Source organism: Lutra lutra, chromosome 2 (genome assembly GCF_902655055.1).
Source record: "Lutra lutra chromosome 2, mLutLut1.2, whole genome shotgun sequence".
NCBI lineage: Eukaryota > Metazoa > Chordata > Mammalia > Carnivora > Mustelidae > Lutra > Lutra lutra.
The window spans coordinates 100,555,934-100,577,848 of record NC_062279.1 but is presented as its reverse complement, the minus strand read 5'-3'; the positions used below and the strand labels follow the sequence as shown (position 1 = coordinate 100,577,848).

Genomic DNA, 21,915 nt, shown 5'->3' with positions numbered 1-21,915 from the left:
GATCAAGAGAAGCCAGCTAGAGAAGGGACAACCCCACAATCTCAAATAAGGTCTCTGAGAGAGGAGAGGTTGTTCACTGAAGAGGCTTTTACAAATTGTCTCAAATATATACTCACCAAGAATGGTGAACTTAAGAAGATGAGATACCCCTTGACACGAAAAGTGAGATCTATCCCTTCAGAAGTCTTAAAGCTCTGAAAGATGGCTGAGGCAAATGTCTATCAACAGATGGATGGATAAAGAAGATCACACACACACACACACACACACACACACACACACATTATTCACTTATAAAAAAGAATGAAACTAGCCATTTGCAACAACATGGATAGAGCTAGAGAGTATAGTGGGATTTACTTCTGGGATGCAAGGGTGGGTCAACATTCAGAACATAATCAACATGATATATCACATCAATACAAAAAAGCATAAAACCATATGATCATTTCACTAGATGCAGAAAAAGCATTTCACAAGGTACATCCATTCATTACAAAAAAAAAAAAAAAAAAAAAACACACAAAAAAAACACAACACCCTGCAATTCAGGTCTAGAGGGAACATATCTAACCCTAATAAAGTCTTTATATGAAGAATTCACAGCCAACATCATACTCAATGATAAAAAACTGAGATCTTTTCCCCTAAGGTCAGGAATAAGACAAGGATGTCCACTCTCACCCCTTCTATTCAATGTAGTACTGGAAGTCCTAGGTGCAGCAGTCGACAACAAAAAGATATAAAAGACATCCACACTGGTAAGGAAGAAGTAAAACTCTCACTATTTGCAAATGACATGACACTATATATATAAAAAAAACCCTAAAGATGTCACAAAAAAATAACTACTAGAACTGATAAATTAATTCAGTAATGGATACAAAATCAATGTACAGAAATCTGTTGCATCCCTATAAACTAATAATGAAGCAGGAGAAAGTGAAATAAAGAAAATAATTTCACTTATTATTACACCAAAAACAACAAAATATCTAGGAATAAACTTAACCAAAGAGTCAAAAAAAATCTGAACTCTGAAAACTATAAAACACTGATAGAAGAAACTGAAGATGGCACACACAAAAAAATGGAAAGATATCCCATGGTCATGGATTGGAAGAATAAATATTGTTAAAATGTCTATACTACCCAGAGCAGTCCACATATTTAATGAAATCCCTATCAAAATACCAACAGCATTTTTCACAGAGCTAGAACAAACAATTTTCAAATTTCTGTGGAACCACAAAAGACCCCAAATAGCCAAAGCAATCTTGAAAAAGAGAAGCAAAGCTGTAGCCCCCACAATTCCAGACTTCAAGCTACATTACAACGCTGTAATGATCAAAACAGTACAGGTACTGGCACAAAAACAGACATATAAATCAACAGAACAGAATAGAAAATCAAGAAATAAACCCACGATTATATGGTCAATTAATCTTTGACAAAGGGAAAAAAATCCAATCGGAAAAAGTCTCTTCAACAAATGGTATTGGAAAACAGGACAGCAACATGCAAAAGAATAAAACTAGACTACTTTCTTACACAACACACAAAACCAAATTCAAAATGGATTAAAGTCCTGAATGTGACACCTGAAACCATAAAAATCCTAGAGGAGAACACAGGCAATAATTCTTTGACATGGGCCATAACAACTTCTTTCTAGATATGTCTGCTGAGGCAAGGGAAACAAAAGCAAAAATAAACTATTGAGACTACAGCAAAATAAAAAGCCTCTGCACAATGGAAGAAACAATCAACAAACTCAAAAGCAACCTACAGAATGGGAAAAGATATTTGCAAATGACATATATACGATAAAGGGTTTTAGTATCCAAAATATAGGTATATAGGTATATACATATGTCAAAATGTCACTCTTACCTTCAGATATTAACTAGCAAAGTGTGCAGCAACCCATACAAAAATTAAAATTTTGACTAAACATGGAAAAGTAACCAAATTGTAACTGGTTATTTTTGTCCATATCTTAATAGGTAAAATGATGAGACTAATGATGCCACACACCAAAGAGAAACTGAAAATTTTTATTACTCATATAATGAGGTTTTCTGGCAGGAAGAGAGCAGACTCTCAACCAGGACCAAAAATGACACTAGAGAGCAAGTTGCAGTGATTATCTTTGGCTTTTATTGTGGTTAAGGTGTGAGGCTAAAGTAAGAGTTCCATAGGGCTTCTGTTCATTTAATCTAGTTGAATTTGAACTTAAGTCATTATGGAATCCTACATGGCCAGAAAGTCTGAGGCTGGTAAGAGAGGTAAAATTTCTACTGACTGCCATCTTCAAGAGCCTAATATTGTGTATTATAAGAAGAGAAATCAGTGATTTGGTTACTACCAATAATGTCTGTAAACGTGGGTGATAGGGAATGTCTGCATAAGTCCTTCATTATGGCTTTAGCATGTATACATCCATATGGGGCCTTGATTTATATTTTTGCACATCTGTGAGGCAGGAAATTATCACAGTCCTTTTCCTCAGAGGAAGCAATCTTGGTGACTGAAGTTCAGCCAATTGTGCTGACCTTTGAGTCCCATCCTTCACAGGGATGTTCAGGGATGTACAAATGTTCAGGGATGTACAAAATGAAAGTCAACAACTCTCCTTGGAGCTCCGTATGTGTGATGGTGGCACAGCCATCTGCAAAATGAACAAACTCCTTTTGCTGTTCATTCAGTTGATTCCTAGGGGCTCCCCATGTAGCCAAGGGGTCCAGGAGATGGATGAATTCCCCCATCACCATGGCATTTGTCAAGGGTCTAAGGATAGAACACCACCCCCTCTTGCAGGTGGCATATGTCAGAGGACCCAGATCTGGTCCCATCCTGCATAATGCCTATTTTCATTTTAGCAAGGAGGATTTAGAGGTCATGTCATGCTTGTAGGGTACTGCTTCCATGACACAGGCTTAATAGGAAATTTGGTATGGAAGGTCATAGACTCAGGGCCTCTAAAAATTTCCCAAAAGAAAATAGTATGTGGCCAGCAGTTATCACTCTAATGGCATACAGTATGGGATTTAAGAGGGCAGACTCTTGTACCAGAAGACAATATTACATAAACCATTATGGTATATTGTGTGGCCTGCAGCTTGAGGCTGGTTAGGGAGGTGGATAATTTACGGCCATCACAGGCAGACCAGAGACTCCAGGAGGCAAGAAAGGAGGTTGTTAAGGCCTCTGTAAAAGGAGTTTTATTGGGCATTGATGGAAATGCCTTTTATACTACAATTTAAACATTTCTAGAGCTTTGCTCTGGAGGGTCCTATTCAAAGTGGGCTGATTTTTCAAGTAACAGTGTAAATTAGCTTAAACAAAACTTGTGAATGAGGAATATATTGCCTCTAAAGTCCAAAATGGCCTAAAAGATGTTCAGCTTGTTTTAACATTATGGGTGCTGAAAGGGTCAGTAACTCTTGACAGTATGAGGTATGGAGAGGCCCTTGACTGATCAAATAACACCCAAAAATGGGAGGAGTCAAGATGGCGGAGAAGTAGCAGGCTGAGACTACTTCAGGTAGCAGGAGATCAGCTAGATAGCTTATCTAAAGATTGCAAACACCTACAAATCCAACGGGAGATCGAAGAGAAGAAGAACAGCAATTCTAGAAACAGAAAATCAACCACTTTCTGCAACGTAGGACTGGCAAAGAAGTGAATCCAAAGCGAGGGGAAGATAGACCCAGGGGGAGGGCCCGGCTCCCGGCAAGCGGTGGAGCAACAGAGCACAAAATCAGGACTTTTAAAAGTCTGTTCTGCTGAGGGACATGGCTCCAGAGGCTTAACCGGGGTGAAGCCCACGCTGGGTCAGCGTGGCCTCAGGTCCCGCAGGGTGACAGAAGGATCAGGGGTGTCTGAGTGTCGCAGAGCTTACAGGTATTAGAATGGGGAAGCCGGCTACAGAGACAGAGCCGAGGAGTGACTCTCAGCTCGGGGTTGCCTTGAACCGGTCGCAGCCTCGGTCAGCTCGGAGCGCGGCCGGAGGCCAGGGTGACGGGAGTCATTGGGCGCTGTTCTCTGAGGGCGCACTGAGAAGTCAGGCCCTGGGCTCTCGGCTCCTCTGGGTCGGAGACTGGGAGGCCGCCACCTTCATTCCCGTCCTCCGGACTCTACGGAAAGCGCTCAGGGAACAAAGCTCCCGAAAGCAAACCCGAGCGGATTACTCAGCGCGGCCCCGGGTAAGGGCGGTGCAACTCCGCCTGGGGCAAAGACGCTTGAGAATCACTACAACAGGCCCCTCCCCCAGAAGATCAACGGGAAACCCAGCCAGGACCAAGCTCACCTACCAAGGAGTACAGTTTCAATACCAAGGAGAGCGGCGGAATTCCAGAGGAGAAGAAAACAAAGCACGGAACTCATGGCTTTCTCCCCATGATTTTTTAGCCTTGCAGTTAATTTATTTTTTTTTTCTTTTTCAATTTTTTTTTCTTTTTCTCTTCTTCTGCTAAATTTTTTTAACTTTTACCATTTTCTTTTTTAACGTTTTTTAAATAGTTTATCTAATATATATATATTTTTTTCCTCTTTTTATATTTTTTCTTTATCGGCTTTCTTTTTTTTAAATAGTTTCTTTTTTTTTTTTTTTCTTTTTGAACCCCTTTTTATCCCCTTTCTCCCCCCTCACGATGTGGGATCTCTTCTGATTTGGCTAAAGCATATTTTCCTGGGGTTGTTGCCACCCTTTTAGTATTTTACTTGCTCCTTAATAAACTCTTATCTGGACAAAATGACAAGGCGGAAAAATTCACAACAAAAAAAAAGAAAAAGAGGCAGTACCAAAGGCTAGGGACCTAATCAATACAGATATTGGTAATATGTCAGATATAGAGTTCAGAATGACGATTCTCAAGGTTCTAGCCGGGCTTGAAAAAGGCATGGAAGATATTAAAGCAACCCTCTCGGGAGATATAAAAGCCCTTTCTGGAGAAATAAAAGAACTAAAATCTAACCAAGTTGAAATCAAAAAAGCTATTAATGAGGTGCGATCAAAAATGGAGGCTCTCACTGCTAGGATAAATGAGGCAGAAGAAAGAATTAGCGATATAGAAGACCAAATGACAGAGAATAAAGAAGCTGAGCAAAAGAGGGGCAAACAGCTACTGGACCACGAGGGGAGAATTCGAGAGATAAGTGACACCATAAGACGAAACAACATTAGAATAATTGGGATTCCAGAAGAAGAGGAAACAGAGAGGGGAGCAGAAGGTATATTGGAGAGAATTATTGGAGAGAATTTCCCCAATATGGCAAAGGGAACAAGCATCAAAATTCAAGAGGTTCAGAGAACCCCCCTCAAAATCAATAAGAATAGGTCCACACTCCGTCACCTAATAGTAAAATTTACAAGTCTTAGTGACAAAGAAAAGATCCTGAAAGCAGCCCGGGAAAAGAAGTCTGTAACGTACAATGGTAAAAATATTAGATTGGCAGCAGATATATCCACAGAGACCTGGCAGGCCAGAAAGAGCTGGCATGATATATTCAGAGTACTAACTGAGAAAAACATGCAGCCAAGAATACTATATCCAGCTAGGCTATCATTGAAAATAGAAGGAGAGATTAAAAGCTTCCAGGACAAACAAAAACTGAAAGAATTTGCAAATACCAAACCAGCTCTACAGGAAATATTGAAAGGGGTCCTCTAAGCAAAGAGAGACCCTAAAAGTAGTAGATCAGAAAGAAACAGAGACAATATACAATAACAGTCACCTTACAGGCAATACAATGGCACTAAATTCATATCATTCAATACTTACCCTGAATGTTAATGGGCTAAATGCCCCAATCAAAAAACACAGGGTATCAGAATGGATAAAAAAACAAAACCCATCTATATGTTGCCTACAAGAAACTCATCTTAAACCCGAAGACACCTCCAGGTTTAAAGTGAGGGGGTGGAAAAGAATTTACCATGCTAATGGACATCAGAAGAAAGCAGGAGTGGCAATCCTTATATCAGATCAATTAGATTTTAAGCCAAAGACTATAATAAGAGATGAGGAAGGACACTATATCATACTCAAAGGAACTGTCCAACAAGAAGATCTAACAATTTTAAATATCTATGCCCCTAACGTGGGAGCAGCCAACTATATAAAACAATTAATAACAAAATCAAAGAAACACATCGACAAGAATACAATAATAGTAGGGGATTTTAACACTCCCCTCACTGAAATGGACAGATCATCCAAGCAAAAGATCAACAAGGAAATAAAGGCCTTAAATGACACACTGGACCAGATGGACATCACAGATATATTCAGAACATTTCATCCCAAAGCAACAGAATACACATTCTTCTCTAGTGCACATGGAACATTCTCCAGAATAGATCACATCCTCGGTCCTAAATCAGATCTCAACCAGTATCAAAAGATTGGGATCATTCCCTGCATATTTTCAGACCACAATGCTCTGAAGCTAGAACTCAATCACAAGAAGAAATTTGGAAAGAACCCAAATACATGGAGACTAAACAGCACCCTTCTAAAGAATGAATGGGTCAACCAGGAAATTAAAGAAGAATTGAAAAAATTCATGGAAACAAGTGATAATGAAAACACAACGGTTCAAAATCTGTGGGACACAACAAAGGCAGTCCTGAGAGGAAAATATATAGTGGTACAAGCCTTTCTCAAGAAACAAGAAAGGTCTCAGGTACACAACCTAACCCTACACCTAAAGGAGCTGGAGAAAGAACAAAAAAGAAACCCTAAACCAAGCAGAAGAAGAGAAATCATAAAGATCAGAGCAGAAATCAATGAAATAGAAACCAAAAAAACCAATAGAACAAATCAACGAAACTAGGAGCTGGTTCTTTGAAAGAATTAATAAGATTGATAAACCCCTGGCCAGACATATCAAAAAGAAAAGAGATAGGGCCCAAATAAATAAAATCATGAATGAAAGAGGAGAGATCACAACTAACACCAAAGAAATACAGACAATTATAAGAACATACTATGAGCAACTCTACACCTGCAAATTTGACAATCCGGAAGAAATGGATGCATTCTTAGAGACATATAAACTACCACAACTGAACCAGGAAGAAATGGAAAGCCTGAACAGACCTATAACCAGTAAGGAGATTAAAACAGTCATCAAAAATCTCCAAACAAACAAAAGCCCAGGGCCAGACGGCTTCCCAGGGGAATTCTACCAAACATTTAAAGAAGAACTAATTCCTATTCTCCTGAAACTGTTCCAAAAAATAGAAATGGAAGGAAAACTTCCAAACTCATTTTATGAGGCCAGCATCACCTTGATCCCAAAACCAGACAAGGATCCCATCAAAAAAGAGAACTACAGACCAATATCCTCAATGAACACAGATGCAAAAATTCTCACCAAAATACTAGCCAATAGGATTCAACAGTACATTAAAAGGATTATTCACCATGACCAAGTGGGATTTATTCCAGGGCTGCAAGGTTGGTTCAACATCCGCAAATCAATCAATGTGATACAACACATCAATAAAAGAAAGAACAAGAACCATAGGATACTCTCCATAGATGCTGAAAAAGCATTTGACAAAGTACAGCATCCCTTCCTGATCAAAACTCTTCAAAGTGTAGGGATAGAGGGCACATACCTCAATATTATCAAAGCCATCTATGAAAAACCCACCGCAAATATCATTCTCAATGGAGAAAAACTGAAAGCTTTTCCACTAAGGTCAGGAACACGGCAGGGATGTCCGTTATCACCACTGCTATTCAACATAGTACTAGAAGTCCTAGCCTCAGCAATCAGACAACAAAAGGAAATTAAAGGCATCCAAATCGGCCAAGAAGAAGTCAAACTACCACTCTTCACAGATGATATGATACTATATGTGGAAAACCCAAAAGACTCCACTCCAAAACTGCTAAAACTTGTACAGGAATTCAGTAAAGTGTCAGGATATAAAATCAATGCACAGAAATCAGTTGCATTTCTCTACACCAACACCACAAGACAGAAGAAAGAGAAATTAAGGAGTCAATCCCATTTACTATTGCACCCAAAACTATAAGATACCTAGGAATAAACCTAACCAAACAGGCAAAGAATCTATACACAGAAAACTATAAAGTACTCATGAAAGAAATTGAGGAAGACACAAAGAAATGGAAAAATGTTCCATGCTCCTGGATTGGAAGAATAAATATTGTGAAAATGTCTATGCTACCTAAAGCAATCTACACATTTAATGCAATTCCTATCAAAGTACCATCCATTTTTTTCAAAGAAATGGAACAAATAATCCTAAAATTTATATGGAACCAGAAAAGACCTCGAATAGCCAAAGGAATATTGAAAAAGAAAGCCAAAGTTGGTGGCATCACAATTCCGGACTTCAAGCTCTATTACAAAGCTGTCATCATCAAGACAGCATGGTACTGGCACAAAAACAGACACATAGATCAATGGAACAGAATAGAGACCCCAGATAGACCCTCAACTCTATGGTCAACTAATCTTCGACAAAGCAGGAAAGAATGTCCAATGGAACAAAGACAGCCTCTTCAATAAATGGTGTTGGGAAAATTGGACAGCCACATGCAGAAAAATGAAATTGGATCATTTCCTTACACCACACCTGAAAATAGACTCAAAATGGATGAAGGACCTCAATGTGAGAAACGAATCCATCAAAATCCTTGAGGAGAACACAGGCAGCAACCTCTTCGACCTCAGTGGCAGCAACATCTTCCTAGGAACATCGCCAAAGGCAAGGGAAGCAAGGGCAAAAATGAACTATTGGGATTTTATCAAGATCAAAAGCTTTTGCACAGCAAAGGAAACAGTTAACAAAACCAAAAGACAACTGACAGAATGGGAGAAGATATTTGCAAACGACATATCAGATAAAGGGTTAGTGTCCAAAATCTATAAAGAAGTTAGCAAACTCAACACCCAAAGAACAAATAATCCAATCTAGAAATGGGCAGAAGACATGAGCAGACATTTCTGCAAAGAAGACATCCAGATGGCCAACAGACACATGAAAAAGTGCTCCACATCACTCGGCATCAGGGAAATACAAATCAAAACCACAATGAGGTATCACCTCACACCAGTCAGAATGGCTAAAATTAACAAATCAGGAAATGACAGATGCTGGCGAGGATGCGGAGAAAGGGGAACCCTCCTACACTGTTGGTGGGAATGCAAGCTGGTGCAACCACTCTGGAAAACAGCATGGAGGTGCCTCAAAATGTTGAAAATAGAACTACCTTATGACCCAGCAATTGTACTCCTGGGGTATTTACCCTAAAGATACAAACGTAGTGATCCGAAGGGGCACGTGCACCTGAATGTTTATAGCAGCAATGTCTACAATACAAACTATGGAAAGAACCTAGATGTCCATCAACAGATGAATGGATAAAGAAGAAGTGGTATATATACATGATGGAATACTATGCAGCCATCAAAAGAAATGAAATCTTTCTTTTTGCGACAACATGGATGGAACTAGAGGGTATCATGCTTAGCAAAATAAGTCAATTGGAGAAAGACAACTATCATATGATCTCCCTGATATGAGGGAGAGGAGATGCAACATGGGGGGTTAAGGGGGTAGGAGAAGAGTAAATGAAACAAGATGGGATTGGGATGGAGACAAACCATAAGTGACTCTTAATCTCACAAAACAAACTGAGGGTTGATGGGGGGAGGGGGTTTGGGAGAGGGGGGTGGGGTTATGGACACTGGGGAGAGTATGTACTATGGTGAGTGCTGTGAAGTGTGTAAACCTGGCGATTCACAGACCTGTACCCCTCGGGATAAAAATATATTGTATGTTTATAAAAAATAAAAAATTAAAAAATAAAATAAAATAACACCCAAATATATTACTGAAGTGGTGGGGTCTGTTACTATGTGTGGGGCAATGACCCATTCCTCTTTGTGTGCAAATTGGTGATAATTTGGATATCCTTAATGAGTATCTCAAATGAATCTCAGAGGAAAATGTCATTAATGTAATACCATATCCATGTTCCTAGAGAAAGGTGGATGTAGGTACGAATTTGTAGGGGGGCGCCTGGGTGGTTCAGTCAGATAAGCATCTGCCTTCAGCTCAGGTCATAATCCCAGGGTCCTAGCATCGTATCCTGCTTAGGGCTCCCTGTTCAGCGAGGAGTCTTCTTCTCCCTCTACCTCTGCTTCTCTCCCTACTTGTACTCTCTCTTTCTCTCTCTCTCAAATAAAATCTTAAAAAAAAAAAAAAAAAGGATTTACCCACAGGGATTGTGAGCAATGGCAGGACTATTAAAGATAGAATAGACAGCTCAAGGCTAGTAAAGGGATATTGTGTCCCTTCAAAGGGGAAGGTAAACCACAACTAAAAGGCTGTTGAAATGGCATGGAACAGAATGCACTAGTCAAATCTATAAGACCAAAATATTTTCCAGTTACTAACTGCATGTAGTCTTTAATTTCAATGATACTGGTACAGGGACCTTAACGGGTATGCCCACAGTATTCAGGTTGTAGTAATCTGCCATGAAAACCCACTCATTCCTGCCAGATTTGAGAGTAGGCCAAATGGAACTATTAAATATAGAAATAGTGGGAATAATCATCTTTTCTCTACATAGGTCTTTTATAATGGGTTTCAATCCTTAAAAGCCCTGTTCTAATTTATATTGTGCCATATTAAGTATTTCAAGTAGGGGTCTAAAAGGTTATTTTGTCAGGGCAATTATAAGTACCAAAGATATAATTTAATTTAATTTCTTACTTGTTAGGCCAGAGTGTCTATGGCTGATACCTCCAGTTTTAGATGTGGTGCAAGGGGTTGACTAGGTGGCTGCGGAGGTGAATTTTCAGATCTCCTCAAGAGAACCTGCTGTGGGGAGCATAGTAGATGGAAGGCCTCTGGCTGCCCCCCCAACGAATGCTGACATACACTCCCCTCTAGACATTCTGCTTTTAATCCTAGTAAGAGAGTCTGATTCCATTTTTCATGTTTGGCTGCTGACTGCTTTTAAGCCCTTACTCATCTGTTTTCCTTCTTGCCCCACATATTATCAGAAATGCTGCACACTCTCTCCTTTGGTGATGGGGGAAGGTTCACACCACATGCCCTGGTCTGCCCTTATCCTCTTTCATTCATGATTTTATTTATTTGGGCCCTATCTTAAAAAAAATACTAGAGCTCAAAGTGGATTGTACTGAATTTAAACAAGGTTCCTTATTCATGGGGATCTCACTAAATTGAAATAAAACACATCCTATACTCTTAGAGGAGTTGGCAAATATAAAACAGATGAAAGTTAAGTATTTTTCACTTTAACCATCAGAGCTATTGTTTTGTGTAAATTTCCCATGGTTATATAGCTCCTTGTCCTCAAATATCTCTTGGGTATGGAGGAGATCTACCCACCCACTGCCAGTCTCCATAATTAACCTTGTCAAGGTCTCTTTAAGAGTCTGGTTCATTCTTTCTACTTAGCCGCAACTCGGGCTGGTAGGCACAATGTAGACCCCAACTAGCATCCACAGCTTTGGCCAATGCCTGCGAGACTGAACTCACAAGTACAGGGCTGTTGTCTGACCTGATCGCAAGAGGTAACCCAAACCTCTAGTAGCTTTTTGGCTACCACTCCTGCCATCTTATGTTTGACAGAAAAAGCCTTTACCTAGCCTGAAAAGGTATCTATAAAAACTAACATATACTTGTGCCCATATTTTCCCAGTTTCATCTCTGTAAAATCTATTTCCCAATAAATTCCTTGTTCCTTACCTCTTTCTCTTTTCCCTCTTCCCATTCTAGTTCTTCCCGCATTTACCACCTGACATTGAGCACATCTATCAACCACATCTTGAGCCATATGCCCTAATTTAGAAACTGGAACTGCGTGCCCATAAGCTCTTTAAGCTTGCGTGTCCCCAAATGAGTGCCCTGATGTATTTGGCTTACTAATTTCTTCTAGTCTTCGAGGAAGAATTAACTTTCCTGTTCTAGTTTTAGCCCAATCCCCTTTATAGTCTAATTTAGTCCATTTCTGTAAATATATCTGCATCCTTGACCAGGAAGGCCGGGACAGCAATTATGCAGAGGCAAGGGGGGAACCCAGCCGCTACTGGGTCTAGCTCCTTGCTAAGATAGGCTACTGGCCTTTGCCAAGGCCCCAGAGTCTGAGTCAAAACTCCTTTGGCCACCCCTGCCTTTCCATCCACATACAAGTGAAAGGGCTTGGTAACGTCTGGGATGGCCAATGCTGGGGCACTCAGTAAGGCTGTTTAAAATTCCTGAAATGCTCCTTCTGCCTCAGCTGTCCACTCTACCATAGTGAGTCCTCCCTTAGCCAGTTCGTAGAGAGGTCACGCCATCTCCACAAACCACAGTATCCACAGCCTGCAGTAGCCCACTGTCCCAAGGAACTCCCTCATGGAGATCAAAGCCTAAATAAATGGCGTGGCTCTGACAGAGCTGCGCTTTCTTTGCTGACACCCACTACCCTTTTTTTCCTGCAGAGTCTGTAAGAGAGCTCTCGTCCCCCGCAAGCATGACTCATAGTCCTCAGTGGCTATTTCCACTATTCCCACTAACTCAGTCAGATTTTTCCTTTCAAATCCTTCAATTTTCTGAAGTTTCCTCCTTATATCTGGGGCTGACTCACTGGCAAAGGCAAGATCGTCTAAATGAGCTATCGTGCAACTTCTCTGAAGTTTACCTCAAGTTATCTAGCTTAGGTAAACAAATATTTAAAAACAACCAAATCTAGAATTTAACATCCATAAAGATGTGTTATTAAAACTAATTTTTCTCTCTAAAATAACCTTCATTCTCAGAGATATCCAAATCAGGACTAATTCATTTGAAAAACAAGTCCAGTTTTAACAAACTTGACCTAATTGTTTACATAAGCTCAGCAAGAACAGTGAGTGTGATCATATAGATCTTTTAGAATCTGCTTTGCTGGAACTTTTTATAAGGAATCTCTAGGTTGAACTTTTAGTAGCCTCTCTGGGCCAGAAGCCAAGCCACATACTTGCAATCAGACATGCCAGCAGTATCTGTCAATTTGGGCGAATACCTCTTCCTGAGGTCCTGTCCCTGCCAGGAAGTGACAATCTTTACTCACCTGGTGAGGCTGCTGGGAACTCTGTAAGCAAGGTATCAGGCCAACAGTTCCAAAGGGCTTTATGGCTCCAGGTTTTATAAAGTCAACCTTAGTTCCTTTAAGCTGTCTGGTCATAGATGAGTCTTTTTCAAATATCATTCCAGTCAAAGCCTTGGTAAAATAACCATTGTTTCCAATGGTGTCCTGTTACAAGGAGAACAGATTCTTTATTGAACTTATGCAAATGACTGATTGCCAAGGAAGAAAGAATACTTACTGAGACCTTTTGGTTTCAGAGGGTTCCGATGAGAGAAAAGTTGAATGCCTAGATTCGTTTACAAATGAGTACTTTTACATCTCTGTAAGTTACAGATAACTTAAGAAAAAGTTTCCCTAGTCTGGAGAAGCAAACATTACAGAACCAGTCATGTTTAAAATAAGACAAAACATTAAGAAACACAACATTACAACCTTTCAGTTCATCTAGTCCCATGTTACTAATTCTGGTTTAGTCTGAATGCAGCTCTTACTTCTGGAAATTCTTACCCATTTCAATTCCCAGGATTTTAACATATCAAAGACCTGTATTTGTCCTGAAAGTCTTCCCATATGAATTTCCTTTAAGGTGGAATTCATCTTACAAGAGAATTAAAACAATCACAAATGACAAAAATTCAGAATAGATATAGTTAAATATCAAGTGACCACCCTATCAAAACATTAAAACTTTAGGAAACATATAGAACCTCTAGAATAGTTACAGCATTTACCCAAATGTAACCCAAGGTTTGTCATTGGTTTCAAAGAGATCTCATTTACAATTTAAATCTTGTCAACAATTGCTAAAACCTTAGAGAGTTTTAAAGCACATGTCTAAATATAATTAGGGATGTTAAGCACCTGATAAAACAAAACATAGAAACAGAATTTTCTGGGCAGACAAAGAGAAAACCATTTACATTTTCTAACAGATCAATTAACTAAGAAAACTTTGTCCTTTTAAACAGAGAGAACACCAGCTTTTTTTTTTTTTTTTAGGATACATCTATAATTTTATTACAAAATCATTCTTTTGGCATTAGTTGGTTACAGTGATAGCAAGATACTGTGAGTGTAACATAGCAGCTCTAATGTAACATTGCATTCCCTGTTTCCTGAACCCTATTTTAAGTTATCTTATATCCATTACATACAAGTTACCTGCGTTCATTAATGCTGCAAATCCTGATGCATAGTTCCTTTAGGGAGGAGCTGATGCTAAGGGATTAGAGTAAATGTTGGTAAGTCTACAGAAGTTCCTTCATGGGACTTTCTGTTTCTTCTCCCTCCCCCCAAATTACTTTGCTTTAGAATCAAATTACTAGTCTGAATAGCAGCAGCACCCAAGGAGCATCACACTTAGTTCTTGTTAAAAAGCAATTACCTGTGCAATGCACGTTTTACACCACAGGCAAAGAGAATGATTGTTTTAGTTTTAAACTCCTGCATTAGAGTCTCTTAAAAAAATAAAAGCATTCCATCGAGTTCTTCCAGATGGTGTTATTGCTGTACATTTGTTGGTGGGTCACTCTCTGTGCTGTGTTTACTTTGAAGGGATCTTCCAATATATCTCCAATATTCCTTTCTTATAGTGTCCTTTTCTTTAGCTAGAATTTCACATAACTCTAATGCTTTATTAAGAATGTCCTCCTTGTTGTCACATTGGTTTTCTAGCATGTCTTCATAGATATCCACGAGAAAGGCAATTAGGTAAGGGGAACTGTGACTTGGTTGTAAATCAAGTAACTGATTTAACAGATTTGGATATTTGGAAAGACCACGATCCTGTAAAATCCCTTTCAAATAGTTCCATGCACTTTCATTATGTGGTACTAGTTTAATCATTTCCAGAGTGTACTGGACTTCTCTCTCCAATATAGCACGATCATTATAGCCAGTGGTGTTAGAAATTACTAAGTATCTTTGGTTCCAGACAGAGTTATTTCTCACATCCTCTTTAAGAAGTTGGTCTACATACTGCAGCTCATTATCCCAAAGTTTAAATTCCTGAATAACCCACTGTCGATGTTGCCAGGCATGATAATTCTTTGCATCCTGATTAAGAATATCAGCAATAAACTCAAGCTCCTGAGAAGGATCTTTTAGCCATTCCACTAAAACTCGCCTATGGTGCCAAACTTGATAGTTTTTGGGCTGTTCCTCAATTATTGCAGTGATGTAGTTCATCTCCTCATGTAGATCCTTTTGAAGTGACTTTAAGAGAACTCTCCGAAAATGCCAAACTGTATAATTGGCTGCATTTAACTCAATAGCATCTCTGGTTAGTTTAAAAGCTCGTTCACTTCTTTCACCACGCTGCAGAACAGCCCGGAAATAATCATAAACATCTCTAAATTTTTCACTGTAAATGATCCGGACCACTGGATTGGGGCCATCATTCTGCGGTACGGGATCTATATCAGCCCATTCTGCTCTGTCCCTGTACAGGACATAGGTGGGAGAGTCCAGGCTCAGGAACCCGTCGACCATAGGGGACGCCACCGCTTCTCCGGGCTCAGCCGCCATAGCTTCTTCCTGCTGCTGCTGGGGCGGCGGAGGGTGCGGCTGGGGCGGTGGTGGCTCCGGCTGACCGGACTCGCTGCCCTGCGCAGCCTCCCCAACCCCCTCCGTGGCGGCCATCTCCACCCGATCCGCAGCGGAGGTGGCGGCGGCAGCCCCGCCCCCCGCGGCCCCGCCCCTCGCTCCGAAAACCAGCTTTTTTATACCAGTTTCTTTCCATTTCATTCTTAAGCATGCAGTCTTAAGATAGTAGATTTACTAGGTTTCCCTTCCCTTGTGAATGATGTTTCAGACAAAAGGGGGGAGGATCTTTCAGATGCTGTCCTGCTCACGTCCCTCACGGGAACTTAGGAGCATCTTAGCTAAGGTCTGTCCGTATAAGTCCCAGACCAGGCTACTCCGTGGAGTAGATGACCATTATGCCATATGACGCCCCGTGAGACTCAGTGTGCAGCCCACTCAGACTCCGTGGCCAAAGCGGTGGAGCCATACAGACAGATTCACACAGTCAGGCATTCTTCAGATTCAAACAGGTTGGACACCCCGCTCTGGGTATCCCTGGCTAATGGGAGGTGATCGGTCTCCCCTTCCATTCTTTACGAATGGATCTAGCTCAGACAGTGGCCCCGGGGCTGTTTTTCTTTCTTATTCAAACAGGATCAGGCATCTGGTCTTTTTTCTCTCTTTTTACATATCTCCTACTTTTCTACAAACAGAGTTGCTTCCCTTATTTCCATCAGTCTTAGTTACACTTAGAAGAATTTTGTACTCTTAGAAATACCTTAACCTCTACTGAAGACTAAATATAAACCAATTGCGAACTGTTACAACAGAATTCTTTGAAGGCAGATTTATGAATCAGTTAAGCACAAAACATGTTTACCAACAGATTTCAAAAGCACAAACCTAGTTCCAGCAACCAGCGCTCTAGCATTTTATCCCATTTGGTTTAAAGTTTCAGGTTACCAAAGACTTTGAAAGCTACTTTAACAATTACCCATTAAAACTTTGAGACAGACAATTAACCATCAGTTTAGTCATCTCTTTGTCAACAGATTTTAACAAATAACACGAGTTTAATTGACCTTAAGTAAAAACTCTGAAGTTTCACATTTTCTGTTAACTCAAAAGACATGTTCATCCTAATTAACCCAACAAACTTAACTTAGTTCAAATACTGATTTACGTTCCACCTGGGCCCACTCCACTTTGAATGCTTACCTGAAACCCGGGTGGGAAGATCCAGAGTAGGGGGGTGTTAGGTCCAGGGGGTGCTCTTCTTGTTTCCCAACAGTGAAGAACAGAAGAAAGTGCCACCAGAAGGCAGAAAAAGGGTTCCCAGTTCTAGGGCTCATCAGCTCCAAGAGAGGAGCAGATACCATGCTTTCCCGCCAGCAAGGGGGAGGGAGTAGGCAGTCCATGTCAGGCCAGAGAGGACAAGGAATGTCCCCAAAACAAAGTTTGTTTCGGCAGCTGCTTGGGAATATTCCTTAAAGTCTCTGTCTCGAGTTAGACTAACCACAGTTGGCTCCAGTTATAGACATTAAAGGTCAGAGTCCCCTTACTCTCCGCTTGCCCCATTCCTTCAAACACAACAAACAGCACAGCGGACAACAAAAAGACAAGACAAAGACAACCAAAGACCCAGCAGTTCTTACCCAGAACCTGCCACCGGTGGGGACTTTCTGATCTTCTGACCGCCTAAGAGGACTCGAACCCCCTGACTGCCTAGGGAGACTCAAACCCCCTGACCACCTAGGGGGACTTGAACCCCCTGACTGCCTAGGGGGACTCGAACCCCCTGACTGTCTAGGGGGACTCGAACCCCTGGCGATCTACCAGTGGAGGGAAGGGGCATCCCTGCATCCACTCCAGCCCTGGGGAGCATGGCTGCATCCAGCTTCTCCCCTGTGGGCTATACCTTGGAGCTCCACAACCAGACAGACAGATCGGATCTCACAGAGTAAAATCTGGAGATCTTACCTCCGGAGGCTTTTCCCAGAAATTCTGATGCTGGCTCAGTTCTCGTCGTTTAATCCCGGCAGAGCCCCCAAATGTTAGATCCCCCAATAATGGGTCCATGATTAAAGGAGTGAGACTGATACAAAGCGAAGGTCAAGCAAAGCTTTATTTCACACCAAGCATCGAGAATCAGACTGACCAGCCAGGGCCCCACCTCTTACAGAGAGAGCGACCCCTGATTGTCTCAACCCTTAGAACTTCAAGAAGCCCATCCAGCAGGTGGTGGTGGAAATGACAGGTTTGGGTGTATACTTTGCCTCTGAGGTCATTGGAATCACTGATAGTATGGTATGTGGTTTTAGAGCACTGTAAGAGGGAGCTGCCTATCAACATATGAGTGCACATTAAATTAACTTTATGAAGACATGAAATCACTATTGTTTTGTTTGAAATTACTATTGTTTTTAACGAGTATTTCTGAGCACATTTTTTTAAGATTTTATTTATTTATTTGACAGAGATCACAAGTAGGCAGAGAGGCAGGCAGAGAGAGATAGGGAGAAGCAGGCCCTCAGCTGAGCAGAGATTCCGATGCAGGACTCAATCCCAGAACCCTGAGATCATGACCCGAGCCAAAGGCAGAGGCCCAACCCACTGAGCCACCCAGGCACCCTTTCTGAGCACATATCATGCGCCTTGCATGGTGTCGAGATATTTACATACTCTAGCCCATTTAGTATTCACGTCATTTTACAAGTTAAATACTGACATCCTCATTTTAAAGACTGAAAAACTTCATTGTAATTAAGCTAAAACAGCTTGTCTAAAATCTAACAGGGGGTGTACAACATGTTTATTCTATATTATTTTTCCCATTTAGCTACCCTGAAATTACGTTTTAAGATTGTGAGTTAGAAGAGTTATAATTAGGGGTTACTGAGATGCTAATCAGGTTCACTTCTGAAATTAGGCCATGGAGTCCTGCCATCTGTGCTATAGAGTATGTATGATTACTGGAGTAGCGCCCTCAAATTCACAACTCTCCTTGACCCAATGCTGATTCTCTCTGGGAGAATGCCGAAAGGTAACATTATGGGAGGCAGGTCTTTGACTTTACATTGCCTTTTCCAGAAATCTGGACCTGCTGCATTCCCCTTGGCAAAAAAGAAAAAAAAAAAAAAAGGAGAGGTTGAAGAGGTTGGAAAAATACTCCTCTATGAAAGGAAATAGAAGACAATGTGTTAAAATAGGAAAACACATCTTTACCTTCCTACAGGCATTTATTACCTTTAGGAGCAAAAACAGATTAATATTTTGGCATTATTAGTAAGATATAGAGTAGTTGCTTTCAGAAAGCTGACATTCCATAATTGGTGGGAGTCATCTCCTGCCCCAGTGTCACTCTCCAGCACCGGATAAGACTAGAAGAAAATCCCACTGTGTTGACTGCAATTCTTACCTTAGCAATCATCTTAATTTGCTATTTAAGAATAAAATAGACAACTCTAATGTGGTATGTAACTTGAATCCCTCTTCCCCAAACAACACCTCCAAATTCCTTTCACAAAATCTCATACTTACATCCGGTATTCTTCAGACCGACACTCTCCATCTTGGAAAATTTTCCGTGGTGATGAATGTGTTCTACAGCTGTATTGCCCATTCAGTAGCCACAAGCTGTATGTAGCTACTGAACATGTGAAGTATGTCTAGTACAACTGGAAAACAGACTTTTAAATTCTATTTAATTTTATCAATTTGAACTTCAATAGCCACATCTTGCTAGTGGATATCTTATTAGACAGCACAGTTGAGATTCTTTTGTTCTTGGACTCTTGGCAGAATGCTTTGGTAAGATTAAATTGAGAAAACTGGCAAAGAGCTACATAACATTGGCTATGCTATCAGATCACTTACCAGACTTGTGACCTGAGCAAGTTATTTAAACTTATTGGCAGTCCTATCATCTGAAAAACAGGGTAAATAATAGTTCCCTTCTTACCTACTATAGTAAGAACTACATGAGAAAATGTAAGTAAAGCACTTGACAAAAAAGCTGATGCATATTTAGCAAAAAATTAATGTTTAACTGTGGCAATTACAACAATGATAACAGTAGCTTATCAGCCCAGACAAAAGATGAGGAGGAAAACACATATATTGCAGAAAATAACTGGAGGATTTTTTGCTGTTTTAAATATCTGGGTGCCCTTTCCTTTTGTCCTTTGTGCAACTTTGCATGGGTTGATTGAATGTAAATAAAACTGAATTAGTATCTAGATGTAAAATACTAGAGAAAACTTTGCCATTGGCCAACCTCCCATTATAGAAGTTTCTTTTTCCAAGACTCTAGATGTATGAATTTTCCAATTTGGATAAAAATTCAATTTAAAATTTAAACTATTTCAAAAGTGATTAAGCTGGTATTTGAAATGACTAAGCATAACCAACACTATTTCTTTCAATGTTAACCATTCTCAGCTTCATTGGAGAAATTTATTTACATTTTCTAAAATTCTTCATTATATATAAGGCTGATGAATCACAGACCTGTACCCCTTGAACAAATAATACCTTATATGTTAATTAATTGAATTTAAATTTTTTTAAAAAGCTATGATGCTCAAATTCTCAATGAATAATTATGGATGTGAAAGCTAAAATTGTTATTCTAACTTGGGGCATTATGTTTTTAAAATCTTATCAATATTAACTGAATAAAAAATATTAACTAAATAAAACATTTTAAAATTAAAAATAAATAAATAAATAAATCTCCTCATTATGTATCTGTCATGTCTTCTTCCTCCCTACTACATGGAAACACTCTCAGGAATCCACCCTTAATAAGATTCTCATTCTGAATAGAAAGATCTGGAATAGTTTTTACATTTCATTCTTGCCATACTGACAAGTTTCTAAGTTACTCAAAATCCTGTATATCAATTACATAATACCCAGATATTTTAGCATAAATTGTCCTAATAGGTAACAAAATATTTGTAATCAGGACTCTGATAAAGAGTACCAATTATCTTCTTAAAAAAGAACTCAACCTTTCTGGGTTTTTTTTTAACCATATCTTAACATTTCCTAATAATCTTAACAGCAATTTTACATGACATTTACAAAGGATATAAAGTTGTAGAACTTTATATTCAGTACTATATAATACTAGCAGAACACTGCTTGTAATATAAAGACCTGGGGCCTAGGTTCAGCTTTGCCACTTTGTAGATAGGCATCACTGATTTAAAATGTACCCAGTGGAGTGCCTGGGTGGCTCAGTCGTTAGCATCTGCCTTTGGCTCAGGTCATGCTCCCAGCGTCGTGGGATCAAGCCCCACATCAGGATCCCTGCTCAGTGGGAAGCCTGCTTCTCCCTCTTCCACTCCCCCACTCCCCCTACTTGAGTTCCTTCTCTCACTGTCTCTCTGTCAAGTAAATAAATAAAATCTTTTAAAAAATAAAAAATGAAATGTACCCAGGATTTAGTATAGTCAGATATGGCAAAATGGCAAATACAGAGACAACTGCCTTGAAAGAAGAATTTATTACTCATATTTCCCAAGAGAAGGGAATATCCCACACCTTACAGGCCATATGGGGAACATCCAGGACCAGGTAGGCGGCAGAAAGAGCTAGAGGACAGCACAAGTCAGGGCCTTTATTGTGGTTTTCATCAGAAAGGTAAGTCCAGGTAGGCAAGGTAAATAAATTACAACAGGTCCTGGACCATAGTGGTGGTCACTAATTGTTTGGTAACAGATTCTTGGGTGACTTAGGACAGGGAATAGTGTCTCAGATTGTTTGCACCTGATAAAAGGACCAAGATAATACATTTACACATGCTTATTATTTATATGAATAAACTATTTAAACAAATTACTAAGAAAAAAAAAAAGGAGGTGGATGAGGATTGCAGACTTGCAATTGCTTGGCTGCAAAACAAAGACTTGCTATCTCTAGAAATTAGCTAACTCCAGGAGGGGCAGTCCCTCCCCAGGTCCACATGTTTCCAAGGCATCAAAGCATCATAAAATGTAGAAAATAAAAAACATAATAAATGCAATCAATGAAAGATATTTCACCTGTCTAAACCTCAATCCCCTCAAAGTTAAAAATGGGAAAAAATAATGTCTGCATCTAACTTACTCAAGGTGATCAAATAATAAATGGGATCCAGGCAGGGCACCACAAGCACCTTCTGCAACTACTCAGGTACACTACACCCCAAACACTATTAAAGGAGCAGAGGAAGTTATTTCTGAGGTTGAAATGTTAGGTTTGTGAAGGA

The 21,915-nt window shown here is 39.9% G+C and overlaps 1 protein-coding gene across 1 annotated transcript; it reads right to left on the bottom strand.

Moving 5' to 3' along the window:
- Nucleotides 1-14,117: 14,117 nt before the first annotated feature.
- On the bottom strand, nucleotides 14,118-15,776 carry LOC125093202 (protein farnesyltransferase/geranylgeranyltransferase type-1 subunit alpha-like). The gene has a single exon (XM_047718046.1). The coding sequence runs from the start codon at nucleotides 15,774-15,776 to the stop codon at nucleotides 14,637-14,639; it is 1,140 nt and encodes a 379-aa protein (XP_047574002.1). The 3' UTR covers nucleotides 14,118-14,636.
- Between the last annotated feature and the right edge of the window lie 6,139 nt (nucleotides 15,777-21,915).

Bases quoted from the DNA above. Each gene is read 5' to 3' on its own strand.
- LOC125093202 (XM_047718046.1), bottom strand. From the start codon at position 15,776: ATGGCCGCCACGGAGGGGGTTGGGGAGGCTGCGCAGGGCAGCGAGTCC.